We start from the raw sequence: 15,310 nt of genomic DNA on the forward strand, positions 1-15,310 counted from the left end.
ATGACGTTATTTCTTATTCTTTCTACTTTAAGACGATTTTGTTCATCCTGTGGAAAGAAATCTGGAAAGAATCGAGTTAAAGGACACTGTTATCCCATAGATTTCCTGTAATCCCATTTGTAACCCTATGGACTGTTTGTGTAGACTGTAAACCCATTTGTAACCTCTTCAACTTTGTAACCTCACTGCTACAAAATAAAAATAAAAAAAAGATTCGTCTGTGTAGGGATTAAGGGAGACTCAAACTAACCCCTTCACTAATCCCATCAAGGCTTAGAAAAAATCGTCCTGTAAGAGAGAGAGAGAAAGAATAATGACGTACTTGGGTTGAAGGGGTTTTAGCGTATACAGTCACTCTATCTCACTCCATCCTGTATGGAAGAGAAACTTGTTCCACTCAGACCCCACTCCACCTATCCACCCACGATCCGATCTCTGAAATTCCACAAACAGTACTTTCCACAATCATTACTCTTGCCTATGTGGACGAGGTGAAATTTAGAGTGTTTACCTGGTGGATTATTCTCAGCCCAGTTCGACTCCTTTTTGCTCTACATTTTGCAGATCTTTTTTTATTCTCAGTTCAATAATTGTATAGAGGATCGTAAAAGATATCGCATTATGAGGACGATACTTCATTCTTTCCAAGTTGACAGTCAAACATGCATTGAGACATACAACTGTGTCAGTGCCGTAGACTAATACGAGGATAATATGTAAACTCGCACTTCTTATGAGGGTCAACTTTCAGCATCGTCAGTTTCCATGCCGGTTTGTTTCTGGCATAATTTAGCTGTTTATACTCTTTTGGAAATGCCTAAACGGAAAAAATAGGCTTTCTGAAGTTCATTTAAGTGACGAACTCAAACAGGGAGATTAGCTTGCCTGAATATGGAGGCGTATTATGTTCTCATCTCCCATCAGTTCATCTATTTCTCCCAGCTCTTTAATGGCAGGCTTTTAAAGTGACTTGTTAATCTGGGAGCAGAGGAACTTTCAGGTGAGAGTAGAAGCGAGATAGGCTCTCGAATCCTTCCCTTGCTCTTCACTTCCCACCTAGAACCCAGCACTTCCTCTACCCCAAGTGGAATTTGAGAGAAGTGAAGCTGACAGTAGTAACACCTTAAGTGCAGTTTACCCAGCCACCATCTCCTGTACCCATAGATTTTTTTTTTTTCGCTACAGTTTCTCATATTTTGACGCGGTTGAATAAAAGAAGTGAAGTAATGGTGTCATAAATTGCATGCGTATATTCAGAATCCAGTATCAAAATCACCCAAGCTCTGGATAGAACAGCCTGCAAGTGTCGTGTATATTCGTCATTACAAGTTAAAGAATGAAGAGGGACAAAAGGAAATACACATACAGAATGAAGAAATAACTCTGTGATTCCGATGACGCCTTTTTTTTTTCATTATATTCGTGCTATCTCCAGACGATTTTATTCATTTGAGAGAATGCTTGTGTTGAAGAGGTGGGTGAACTATGTGTGTATCTTCTTCCATGCAAAATAAATCTCCCCTAAACCGAATAAAAGCGACTGAAAGAGGCAAAAATAAAAGGAAAATAATACATCATCGAAATAAATTAAAACAAGAGTGTAAGAGGAAAAACGCAAGAAGCCCAAATAAAGAGGAACAAGTTTACAAGAGATTAATAGCTTCACTTCAGCGTCTAGACTGCCTCCAGGAGCTTGACTTTCTTCTCGTTGATCTCCTTGAATTTCTTGAAGACGTCCTCGAGGGAAGCCAGGTCCGGGGTGTTGGTTCCGGGAATGGCAGCCAGGTTTTCCGTCAGGCTCTCCGTCACCTGTTTGAGTTCCGTCCAGGTGTCGCAGAGTTCCTGGACCTGTTACGTGAGAGAGAGAGAAAAAGGATAAGATTTTTTTTTTTTTTTTAATTCGTCCGACTCTGTGCATAGGTCTAGCAGTTCTCCTAAGTACTATACACCTCCGCACATCGCCACTTCGGCGCTAACACCCGGTATCCATACTGAATACATGCTAGCGCTGTCTCAAATAGGATTGGTGTATTGTTATTAGCGAAGGTGTTTTTACGACATGTGGGCAGACCATGCTGTAGATCGGTAAAGTCAGCAGTTAACGGAATTCAAACCTTTAAACTGTTTCCTGCCCCAGCCGGGATTCGAACCTGCGTCTACTAGAACAGCATACAACCTCTCTACCAACTCAGCCACTCTTCTCCCTCAGTAATTCCCAATCCATCCTTGCTACAATGCCATATATTTTTATAGTCGTCCCCTCCTCATGGTTCCTATAATCTCCACATCTTTAACCTCCACACTATTTGTAATTTCACTCATCTTTACCAACTCCATACCCTGCCGCATCTCCCACAGTCTCCAGCCTTCATCAGTCTCTCCATAGCCTGTATATCTCCCTATCTCATATCTTCTTTCGCGTCTTCACTCTCTCCTCCGTCATATTTCTTTTTATCTCCCTTCCTCCTATTTTTTTTTCTTCTTACCTTCTTCACTCTCTCCTCAGCCACCTTCTTGACCTGGTCCCAGCGTCCGTTCAGCGTCTCCACCTCGTTGTCTGCCTTGGTCTGCTTCTCCATCTGGGAACGGGAGTCTGCCGCCGCGTCCAGCTTACCCTTGTTGTCCTGGCAGGCTCCCTCGAATTGCTGTAAAGGAATTATTGTCGTTAACACCATTGCCATTAACGTTATCTTTACATCTGTCTATCTGTTTATCTGCCTATCTGTATATCTATCTATTTAAGTAAGGTGTAACAAAGAAAACAAGTTGCTTAGGATAAGGTGTTTGGGAGCTTCCTTAACCGACGAAATTAAAGGCCCTAGAGGTTTCGCGACCATGAAAGAGTTGATTAGTGTGATTATAAAATTAATTCTTCATCCACTCACCTTGACGGTATCAAGAAGGGCAATGGCATCTTCAAGCTTCGCCGGCTTGACTAGGGCTGTCTTGGATACCGTCTCAGCCTCGTCCATCCAGGGCTTGAAGTTCTTAACCCCGTGGAGGTAGTCGGCGAAGTACTTTTGGTCCTGCGTGATCGAACCCGCCTCCATCTCCACCTTCTCGTGTAGGTCTTGGATGGTCTCCTTGATGGTCTGGAACTCCTGCATGTGCTTCAGGGCGGTCTCATTGGTCTGGCCCTCCTCAGGTTCTGTGGGGTGTGGGGTAGGTCACAGTAGGTCGCCTTGAATGCCAGATTAAGAAGGTCCAGCTCGATTCGGAATTGTTGTTTCTCTCCAGTAAAAGAACGAAACATTATTTAGAGATAATTTGAAGCTGTTGGTAATATTTAATAGTTCAGAATAATACAGAGATTTTGCTGATGAAACGCCAAATGACTGTAATATTAAGTGAAAATATGAAATGAGGTGAATACTAGTATAATGAGACTCTCCAAATTTTGTCAGTAAAAGATGAAGACGTTTGGAGAGCACAGACCAGGGTAGGAGTGTAAAATTTTGCCAGGGATTCAATAACTGATGAAATAGGTGTAAATATAGAGATTTTAAATGAACTTTGTCCTTGGCGTAATTGTTCAAGAATAATTATTTGACCCTGCTGCATGGTAATTGTCACAAATTGTCCATTGCGATGCTCTTGCTTGAAGTCAATCTTTCTTCTGTGTATCGGGATAAGCATTAAGACCCAAAGTGTGCAAGCTCACCGTATCTTTAATATTTATCCCAAAGTCTCTCTTACTGATCCAACATTTCATCACACAGTATATGTAACTGGAGGTAGACATCTGTGTATTGGTTACATATAATACACTCATTAATGCTTAGTAGTTTAACAAACCTCATTATTAGCTTAACACAAAGGTAATATTAAAGTTACAGCAGGTTATTTGGTATGTCTTGAAAGAAATCATATGTTACGTGTCATAAATATTAAAGTAGCAGTTTTAAATATAGAGAAGCCATGGAGAAACAAAATAAATATGTTTAAATTCATTCAGAAATACTGCATTGCTCATTACGCAGTTATCATAGCAGCCAATTTCTCGGTGTGAGTATGGTTGCGGTGATTAACATTAAGTTTTCGAAATGGTGCATGTAAAGAAAAAAAGAAAGAAGTAAAAGAAGAAATCCGTGGAAATAAAAATAATTGTTCTTCCATTACAAAGCAGTGTGTTGAACGACAGCCAACAGAACGGTGAGGCAACCACGAGTGCATTGCAAAAGCGTCTAACGAAATATATGAACCTGTGTATGTGCAGAAAGAAAACATTATTTTTTTGTGTAATAACCAAAAGGATGAAATTCGATACGTGTGTCCAGAAAGAGAATAAAAAACTGGATTAATACACAGTGCGACGAAGTGAAATATATAAAATGCCGTGTGTGAAAAAGAAAAAAAAAGAAAAAAAATCGAAGTCATTAAGATTTTAGAGCAGTAAAAAAAGGTCACGAAATATACCGTGTGTGTGCTGAACAAAAATTAATATTACTGTCAAAAACAAGGCGATGAATAATGTAATGACTTGTGTGGAAATTATATTAGAGTTTCCATTAATAATCATGGCGAAAAAATATTAAAAATTGTGTATGCAAAAAGCGAATATGAAAGCAAATACATGTTACATTAATATACAGTCCCAGGGAATATAGAGTAAAAGATAACATGCGGAAAAAGCATATTGCATTGGGTAAATATACAAGGCCTCGGAACAGCATAAATGTCAATAAAATAAATGTGAACGTAAGTCACAGAAATTAAAAGTTAGATTTGTAGACATTGCGAAAATTATTAAATAACTTTGTGTGTCAGAACGAAAAACAGGAGCATAAATATAGGCATTAAAACCATCAAGGCGACGAAACACTTTGATAATGTGAGCAGAAAAGAAATTTCAACAAAGCAGTGAATTAGCTTGATGTATAAGCCCCTGCGAGCCTTTGCCTTGTTACCGTGCCTTGCTTGGAATTTTCTGGCCTTATCGGTGTGGTGGAAGGCAGATGCTGGAAGTCGTGGCTGGAATGAAGGAAATATATCGTGAAAGTAACATTGATAGAAGGCAGGCTTTGAATGTGCTCATGAAGTACTCTGAAATCGCCCCTTTCTCTCTCTCTCTCTCTCTCTCTCTCTCTCTCTCTCTCTCTCTCTCTCTCTCTCTTTTATCATTTTTCAAAGAGATGCAAGAAATCAATCCATTCCTTAAAAAGTTGATATCAAACAAGAAAAACACACAATTCTTTAATAACTTACCTTGGTTTTGTATCAGTTATTTTTCTTTTATTTCCTTTTCCTGTAACCTATTTTTTCCTGAAATTGTGAGTCTCTAGCAAGGAAAGCAGTTTTATTATTATTATTATTATTATTATTATTATTGTTATTATTATTATTATTATTATTATTATTATTATTATTATTATTATGGGCCGTCTTACCTTCGCCTGTCGTAGATGATGATGGTGATGAAGGGAGGAGACATGAAGACGTCCACAGAAGCAGAAGCAGCGGCAGGGGAAGGCGGAGACAGTAAGCACATAAGAATATTGCCAAAAAGCACAAATGTATGAAAAAAATAAGGACAAGTGAATGCCGTATATGCACAGTGAGCGTTGCAAAAAAAGAATGAAAAATATACCAGCGCACATGACAAAGAGATCAGAAAAATTAATCGCAAATATACACAATGAAAAATGGAAAGAAAAAAGAGAAACGATGAAAAAAAGAACAAGGAAAAAATTTAAAGAGGTTAATCCAAATATCCATTATGTATCTTAAAAAAAAAAAGTGAAAAAAAAAACTGAAAATTTAATCAGGGAAATGTACATGTAGCATTGAAAAAAAAAATGGGGGAGGGAAGAGGGAGAAAAATATATAAAGTTAATGCTGAGAGAGAGAGAGAGAGAGAGAGAGAGAGAGAGAGAGAGAGAGAGAGAGAAACATAAACAGTACATACGTTGTGGGAAAAACATGAGTTAATTCATTTGTAATATATTCAGCAAAGCGAAACAGAAGTCAGTGAGGGCAAAAACGGTGACATGTGAGGGTGTAGGAGGGCTGCTGGGCCGTAGGGAATGGGCTGTCTCGTCTATGCCCAGGACACGTAAAAAGTAAATAATAAAAGAAATAAGCAAATAAAAAATAGCCATGAAAGGGTTAAAAAATCAACAACATGAAGACAAAAGGAAGTTCTTGTAGATATTTTCTTTTTCGTTTTTCATTTCTTTCTTTATTTATTTATTTTTTTCAGCATCAGTTCAGGAGTTACACACTTGATCTTATAACCTTTCTTCCCGATAAACTTTTTTCATTTTATTTTTGCTCCCTGGACGGTTTTTCTCAGCGTGGAAGGGAGTTCTGTAACTGAAGGGATTAATGGATGATTCTCTAACTTATCTGGTTTTTAAAACTTGATAAAAGGGTCTGACAGGGGTGATGAAAGGTGTAGACAGGCATCTAATTGTAGACAAACATTTATGACACTTTTGTGGTGATGAAATGTGATAAGCCTGAACCTGTAATCTGATCTATGGAGTTTTACTTATTTATATTAATTTCCCTTCATCTTCAGGTAAAAAAGAATCCAGCGTTAAAAACATCAAAGATATATAGATGTAATTTTTTTTATTTGTTTTTCTTTCCTCTACTCATCTTCTGTAAAAAAAAAAAAAAAAAATCCAGCGTCAGCAGTCATCAAAGATATAGGATATAGAAGATTCGTGCGTTTTATCTCGCCTTAGATTTTTTTTTGTAAACGGGGGGGGGGGGGGTTGCTCGTCTTGAAATCCTTGAATTTGGCGGCTTTGTATTGTAATTTTGGTAATTGTAGACAAATTTTTTCAGCTTAAGAAAGATTTTTTTTTTTTTGAGTGGGGGGTTAGGTGGTCTTCATTAATCCCCGTCACTGTTAAAATATTCTCACAGTCTATGAAGGTTATCTCTCTCCTTGTCCAGCTGCTGCAGAGGTGGTCGTTTGCTGAGGGAAGAATTTGCCTTAGAATTGCAATAATGGGGGACAAATGGAAGGAATAACAGAGGGATGGATAGGTAGTCGTTTGCTGAGGGAAGGCTATGCCTCAGAATTGGGATATTGGGGGACAAATGGAGGGAAAAACAGAGGGATGGATATTGAGGCTGTTGGAATAGCAGTGACATGAGCCCTAAAAATGTCCTTCGCGATAATAATGATTGAATATTGGAATTTTTATATACGACTGGAAATTAAGCTTTTAAGGACGGTGAAAGTTAATAGTTTTGCTGCCAGTCCGGAAGGGTAATGATATTAGTGGAGGAGGAAGTTCATAGTAATCAGATCATCATCATCATCATCATCATCATCATCATCATCATCATCATCATCATCATCTTGGCCTTCTGTCCTATTAATTGAGGGCATATAATGTTTAAATTTGAGATGCAAGGTTATACCAGACAACTCCAGTGTTCTTATTCTTGTCAAAACAAAAGTGATTTTGTTTTAAGAAGACAAATGTGATTTTGTTTTGAGACTTTCATACTGTAAGGCGATAAGGATTTTAAGAGGTTCACCTGTTTTTCCCCCATCGTAAATCTTTTAATAATTTATACCTTTATTTAGTTATAGTGAATATTAGTATAAATTACCAGACTTTTGTTGGTGAAAAAATTTCTGGTGGCAGTGTTAAAAATTTGCCTTTGTAATTTTAAAATAATATTTACTGTAAAACACGAGATTCTTGTTCCTCCCTCTCTAACATTCTGTCCCCTCCATCACTGGCAGGCCATCCGGTCGACTTGGAAGAGAATTAATGACAAGATGAAGTTTGCCCCTCCTGGCTCCACTTACCGTCGACGGCTGTATTTGAGGTGAGTCATGATGGTCATTCAATGTAGTGATGGGATGGTGGTGGTGGCGGCGGCGGTGGTAGTGGTGGTGGTAGGTCCAAAGAAAACCAAGGCGAGAGGGAAAAAAAAAAAAAAGAGGGAAAATAATAAAGAAAAGGTCAAACTAAAGAAAGGTAATACTCGCCACTGGTTACCCTGCCAACCCTTCATAATTCTTCGGGGTGAGTTAAAGTATACATATATATATATATATATATATATATATATATATATATATATATATATATATATATATATATATATATATATATTCCTCCTCTCCGTCATACCAGATAACGAGATTTCACATTTTATTCAGCAGTCAGCGCGGGATTAATTTTACTGGGATGCATCACTTCATTACGCTGGAAGTCCCACAACCTCCTACCACAGATTACTGCCTCGCTCCAAAGAATTATGAATAGTTTAACTGTACCCGCTACAGTTATCAAAAATTACATCTACCAACTATCCAGTGATTTTTAGACTGAAAAATAAGTATTAAAGCAGGAAAAAAGTATTATTTACCATCACGGACTAAAGCATAGCACATCAGTTTTTAACTAGTGAAAATATTTAATGAAATCTAAGCAAAACAATGAATTTGCTTTATTGTTATATTGACAAGACGTTTAGAATAAAAATATATGTAAATTTATGTTATGTCATGCAGACGCACAGAAAAAAAAAAATCATCTGCGCGTAAAAATACAATTAAAAAGAATTATGACATTGGAAAAAATAAAAACAAAGAAGAGTAACATAAAATTGATAACATGAGAAATATGGCAGTATGACGTGAACTTGACCCCTTCAGCCTGATGATGTCTTTTTATTATTATTATTATTATTGCAACTTCCTGATACACTTCTGCTTACGGTAGAATTTCAGAGTAACTTGATTAAATGAAGCCTTGAGAATGCGCTCATAAATTCAATATAATCATCTGGATCTGCAAAAGAATAAGCTAGAAAAAGACGTCCTCGCAATGAAGGGGTTGAAGATGGCACTGAATGAGGTCGTGGTGGTGGTACCTGGGCTGAGAGTCGTGTTTGGGACGACCTAGGGCTTTGAGTCGTGTTGGGGGGAGTAAGTTATTTAATTCAGTAAAAACGTGTGCGAGAAGGGTCGTACGAAAAGGGGGGGCTAGTGAGAGGAGGGTAATGGACGAGGGTGGGTGGTGAGGGGGGGGGAAGCAGGGGGAGTGGATAAAAAAATCATGTGGGTCTGTTGTGGGGCTTCATGTTTGGTAACCCTGGAATAGAATATCAGAATTTAGTTAGTCATTATTTGGGAAAGGGAACACCGTAAAGAGAGCACCACATTTCTGGGGTTGCAGTTGAGTGTTCATGAGATATTTAAGGGATTTGCGAAAGTTGCTAGTCAGGAATGCCAGTCAGATGTCCTGGAAATATAGAATTGCCGGAAATAAGTACCATATATTCCGTCGAACTCAGAATGCTGTCTCGTTGGCTTGCGACTTGCCATCTACAGTCTGATGTGGAATGTCTTTGTAAATCTTGAATTGCATCTATGCTTTATAATGGCTCTGTTCCTTAGGCTCAGCAAATGGCTCGGTTTCTTTAAATGCATACAGGAGTTGTCACCCATCTGTGAAATGCAGTTGTCAAAATACTGATGTTGTTGAGTAACGATATGGTAAAACTAAAGACAAAACTGGGTAACTCGGACAAGTAATAAAACTTCCAATTCGATCTGAGAAATCCCTGGATCGCTTTCAATGGCACATTCTTCTGAACGGAGGAAAATTTAATACAGTACTTATTGCAGAGCCCAGAGAGAGCTATAGTAGAGGTGCAAGTAACCAAGCTGTTGACTAAGAGGTTACATTAGATACTACTGTGTTTTGAGTGGCAGAGAATTTCAAACTGTTGTCTTCATTAATTTGTACATGCATTCGTGCATTTTCCATGAAGATGTAAATGCAAACAGTGAATGTGGTAAGTTTTGCTAACAGAGTACAGTATTAGGGTTGTACTGTCGAGTTCAGTATTACCGTCATGCTGTTAATAATGCCTTTGAGGAGTCCAGAAAAGCACATAGTGAGTTGAAATCACCATGCATGACTGTGCTGAGTTCCTGTTTGATTTGACTGCCTAGTGGATGTTAAGAGCGACTTACCCGGAGCTGGAGGCCGCAGCAGGTGAGGCAGGATCAGGAACCAGAGAAAGAATAATGGGAAGTCAGTTAGAGGGTTGTATAGAAGAAAAATTCGGTCGTTTCAATTTTGAAGAAGTATTATTATGTAACACCTTCTGGATATGTTAATTATTTTTTGTTCTGTTCTCATTCATAGTAGCATGTCATTTCCAGTTCTTTGCTTTATTGGTGTTTTGTAAGTAAATGGAATGCACAAAATTTCCACTTGCTGCTAGTTTCTGTAGTTTTTATTCCGACATAATTGTACTCAAAGGCTAGAGTCATTTTTTTTTTTTTTACAGGTGACTCAACATGCAGTTAAGTCAACTGTTTCTAGCTCTATATTGCAATGAAAAACATGATTTTGACACTTACCTGTATCAGTGATATATATATATATATATATATATATATATATATATATATATATATATATATATATATATATATGTATATATATATATATATATATATATATATATATATATATATAGTCTGCTGGTAGATTAATTGAAGTTATAAAGATAAGGTTAGGACGAAGGGGTTATATTAAATGATGCTTTTTACTCCTTAAGACGATTTTTTAATTCTATATCAAGACGATTTTTCTCAGCTTCAGAAAGGCTTCTTGTACTTAAGTGGTGAATATTTAACCTCCATGAATCTCTCCTAAGCTCAGAAAAATCGTACCGTAAAATAAAAGATGAAAATACGTCTTTGTTGTGAAAGTTAAGAATTCCACCTCCTCCTTCCCTCTCCTATTCCTCCTCCTCCTCCTTCGCCTTTAAATTCCTTACCTTTCATCTTACATATTCTTCTCATTTCCTCCTCCTCCTCCTCCTCCTCCTCTGTATTCCTCCCCCCCTTCCTCTGTTATATTCCTCCCATTTCCGCGTCTCCTCCCCTCCCTCCTTCACTCATTCTTTACCTTCCTGTCTCCAGCATTTTTTATTTTTTATCCTTCTTTATCATCCCCCTCTCCTTCTCCATCTAAAACAGACCTCTCTCTCTCTCTCTCTCTCTCTCTCTCTCTCTCTCTCTCTCTCTCTCTCTCTCTCTCTCTCTCTCTCTCTCTCTCTCTCTCTCTCTCTCTCTCTCTCTCTCTCTCTCATTTTCCTCCTCCTATTTCTTTTCCTTACTTTCTTCTTATTTTCTCTCTCCAGTTGTTCTTATGCTTCTCATTTTCTCCACTATTAATGACCCTCAGCTTTTCTTCCTTATTATCATCCCTTCCGTATTTCCTTCCCATCTTATATCATTCTTTTCATGTTCTTGCCTTTCTCATTTTGTTTTCCAGATTTTCTTCGTTATTTCCTGTATTTTAGCATTTTCGTCCTTATTTCATTTTCGTAAGTTTAATTTCACATCTACTTTAAATCATCTTATAATCCCTTTCTCCTTCCCTCCTTGTCAGCATCTTACTTTACCCAATTTCTTTTTCTTTCTTTATTTTGCCCTGTTCAGTAATTTTCGTCATTTTCTTACCTTCAGTTTTTTTTTTTCCCGTAATGTTTAATGTCATTAATTATTATTCCCTTTTTTTTTGGGGGGGGGGCTGTTTTTGGTATAATCCCTTACTGTCTTTTTTTTTTTTTCAAGTTTTTACCTCATTTTCCTTCCTTTTTCCTCATTTTTTTTTCTTCCTAGTTTCCTCATATCCATTTATCCTCTCCCCTCTTTCCTCATCCTTTTCCATTTCCCTCTTTCCTCACCTCCCTTTTCCCTCTTCCCCTCTTTCCTCTTATTCCTCTTTTTCCTCCTCCCTCTTCCTCTTTTCCCTGTTTTTGTCACATAAGTGTAGTAAACTGTGCTTATGGAAGAATTATTTCCCATCCTTAAATTGTGCATATTGTGAGGACTCATTAATTTCAGCCCGACTTGGACTCCGTTTAGGTATAATTGGTATGTCATTCAGTGTAGAGTCACATGAAGGCACCACTACATCAGGTGAGTGGATGATGGGCTTCCTTACCTACCGCGTAATAGTTGATTCTTCATGATAAATAAAGTCTGAATGGGAGTGTAGTTTCTCCTTCCCTTCCCTCTATTCATTCTTGCCTCGGCTGTTGCTTCACTTCTCACTTCCCTCCCTCCTCCCTCTCCTCTTTGCTCCATTCCATTCCACTGCATTCCGCTCTCTCCTTCTCTCTCTCTCTTCTGTCGTCCTTCATGTCTCTCGTGTTTCTGTTTTCTGTCTCCTGTGCTCTCTCTTCCCTACTTCTCTTCTTGTCTTTCTCCTCTCTTTTCTTCCTTTCTACCCTCACGGTCCTCCTATTCTCTTTCCTCTCTCTCATTTTTCTTCTTTTCCATCATCCCTCTCAACCCTCTCGCTCTCATCTGCTGTATTTTATCTCCTTCTCTCCCCTCTTCCCTCCCTCCCCTCTCACTCCCTTCCTTCTGTCTCTTCCCCCTTTTACTCCTCTTTCCTCTTACTTTTCCCCCGTTCTCTCCCTCTTCCTGTCTCTTCCCTTATTCTCTTATTTCCTCTCTCACCCTTCCTTCCCTTCTCCCTTCCCCTTATTCTCTCTTTTATTCTCCCTTCTTTCCTTCTTACCCTCTGTTTCTCAAGCTTTACTCTCTAAGCCGTCATAAATCTCCCACTATCCTCCCTCTCTTCCGTCCTCTCTTCCTCCCATCACTCCCTCCACCTCTTCTCATCTCTCCTTCCTTTCCCTTTTATCTCATCCTCCTCACTTCCCTTCTCTCCTCGTTTCTCTCCTCCCCTCTCCTCCCTTCCCTCTCCATCTTTCCGTCAAGGAGGCGTGTCACTCACTTTTCTCTCTCTTCCCCCTTCTCCATCCTCTCCCATCTTTTCCCTCTTCAGGTTTCCCTCCTCTTTCCTTTTTCCCCTTCCCTCCTCTTTCCTTTTTCCCCTCATGTCCCTCCTCTCGCTTTCATCTCTGCCTCCCCTCCCTCGATCCTGTCTTCCCTCCCTTCCCTCTGATTCTTACCGGCATGGAGGCTGTTTCACTCGCTTCCTCCTGTTTCTCTTCTTTCATCCATCCCTTATCTTTCCGCTCTTCCATTTTTCCTCTCTCCCCCCTTTCCTGTCTTCCCTTCTGTCTTCCGTCTTTCCTATATTCCATCTTCCCTCTTTCCTCTCCTCTGTCGTCGCTCTTTTCTCTCTCTTTCCTTCCTTCTCTCATCTCTTTTCTCCCTTCCCTCCCTTCTACTCTGGGACTCCCTTTTCTCCTATTTTTCTTAATTAATCCTTCCTGTCGTATCTTTCCCCTTTTCCCTCATGTCTCCCAGCTTTCCCCTCTTCCGTCTTTCCTTGCTTCTTCCTCTCCTTTGTCTCCCCACTTTATATTCCCTCTCCCCTCTTTTCTCCCCCCCCCCTTCTCCCCTCCATCTTACCGTCAAGGAGGCTGTGGCACTCGGCTTCCAGGGGTTCCATCAGCGGCAGCCTCTCGTTCACCTGGGAGGCAATCAGGAGCCAGGTGAGCCAGGTGTGTGAAGTGAGACAGGTGTGTGGTGTGAGTCAGTTATATGGGGCGTCAGGTGTGAATTGCATTGATTGAATCGGGTATGTGGTGGAGTGAATATGACTGAGAATTAAATGTAGAAGAAACTGTTTGAATCAGGTGTGTAGATAAATTGGCAGGTGTGTAGGAGAGCCAGGTGTGTGGGTGGATTGGTTGAGTCAGGTGTATGGACGGAGTGGCTTAGTTAGGTGTGTGGATGGGCTTAGTCAGGTGTGTGGAGAAATTTATTGAGTCAGATGTCCACGAGGATGGATTGAGTCAGGTGTGTGTTAACAGGCTGAGTCAGGTATTGAATCGGGTGTTTGGTTTGTGTGGTTTATTGTGCTGCGTAGGTTAGTTGGGTGTTTGGGTGAATCAGATGAGTCATACTAGATTCTCAGTATTTCTCCTTTTCGTTACTTGATTCTCACTTAGTAAAGAAAGGATTCCCACACTTTAACACACACACACACACACACAGCACTTAATCGATTCTCACTCTTTCGACCTTAACAAATTCCCACTCTTCCTTTTCACCTTTAAATTCTCACCTAACAACCAAAGGATTCTCACGCCTTTTAAACCTTCCCTCTCTAATTTTTTATTGTTAATGATTAGTCGATTCTAACACTTTTTTTGGGTGAGTCATACCTAATTCTCATTCTTCCTCTTTTTTCTTTCTAAATTCTCACTTGGTAATTAATATTCTCACACATTTTAGGACCTTTCATCTCTAAATTCTCACACAACGATAAATTGATTCTCACTCTTTTGGCCTTTCCTTTACAAACTCCTACTTAATGACTAAAGGATTCTCACACTTATTAGCCTCTTCATGTTTAAACTCTTTCACAATACTTAAAGGAATATCACATCATTCATGCCTTTCCTCTCAGAACTCCCACTAATTTTGTCTTCCCCTTTAAAAGATTCACATGAAGGTAGGTCGATTCTCACTCTTTCTCGACCTCTCCACCTGCAGTCACTCACCTGGCCCTGTAGGTCGAAAATCTCCTTGACCCTGTCCTCGGGCGAGAGATCGGTCGAGGTGGTGATGAAGTTGAGTTTCTCGCAGGCTGGCATCATCCAGGCTCTTAACTCGGCCAGGGTGTCCACAAATTTATGAAGCCGCTGGTTGAAGTCTGTCAGCTCGACCAGGGTCTTGTCCACCTTCTCAATGATCGTCTTCCTCTCGTCGATGTCCAGGATGTCCTTTTCCATAAACTCTCGCTTGTCCTCGCCCGCCAGGGACACGATGGTCTTGAAGCACTTCTGGATCACCTCGTAGATCTCGAGCCCTTGCCTCTTGTACTCCTCCGCCTTCTTCTTCTTCCTCTCCAGCCAGTCCGTGCCCTTCTTGGGGTCGTAGATTCTCTTGTAGGTCTTGTACTGTTCTTCAAGACCTTCAATGGGGGTGTAGATGGCCTGGCGCTGCTGCTCGTACACATCCCAGTCCTTGAAAGTACCTGACAAAAAATAAATAAATATAAATAGAATAAAAACTAGAACATCTCCTCAAGGACGTCCCTTTTTATCATCCTGTCTCTAAACTTTATCATTTATATCAGGGGTGACTTTGACACTGAGGGGTTGGTTCTACAGTAGACCTCATTAATCCTTTATTATTTATAGGTCTCCCAATAAGGTAAATTAAGTCGTTTAGATAGCTCGATTAAAAGTGCATATAAGCCATTGCATCCTTAAGTAAACGTTTTCAGGAGCTATGGGATAAAAACATTTTCAGGGACTATGGAATCAACGTTTTCAGGGACCATGAGATAAACGTTTGCAGGGACTACTAGATAAATAAATGTTTCCAGGAACTACGAAATAAATAAGCGTTCCAGGGACAGTGAAATAAATAAACGTTTTC

The 15,310-nt window shown here is 39.5% G+C and overlaps 1 protein-coding gene across 1 annotated transcript in view; it reads right to left on the reverse strand.

The window, feature by feature from the left end:
* Window positions 1–1,674: 1,674 nt before the first annotated feature.
* LOC145400121 (muscle-specific protein 300 kDa-like) overlaps window positions 1,675–15,310 on the reverse strand; it is a 67,617-nt gene continuing 53,981 nt past the window's right edge. The window contains 5 exon segments of the mRNA XM_080272632.1: window positions 1,675–1,848; window positions 2,487–2,645; window positions 2,886–3,181; window positions 13,331–13,391; window positions 14,428–14,903. Coding sequence (XP_080128758.1) covers window positions 1,675–1,848; window positions 2,487–2,645; window positions 2,886–3,181; window positions 13,331–13,391; window positions 14,428–14,903 — 1,166 coding nt within the window.

The sequence above is a fragment of the Coenobita brevimanus genome, chromosome 51 (genome assembly GCF_032717465.1).
Source record: "Coenobita brevimanus isolate Jiangsu-jjx chromosome 51, ASM3271746v2, whole genome shotgun sequence".
Taxonomy (NCBI): Eukaryota; Metazoa; Arthropoda; class Malacostraca; order Decapoda; family Coenobitidae; genus Coenobita; species Coenobita brevimanus.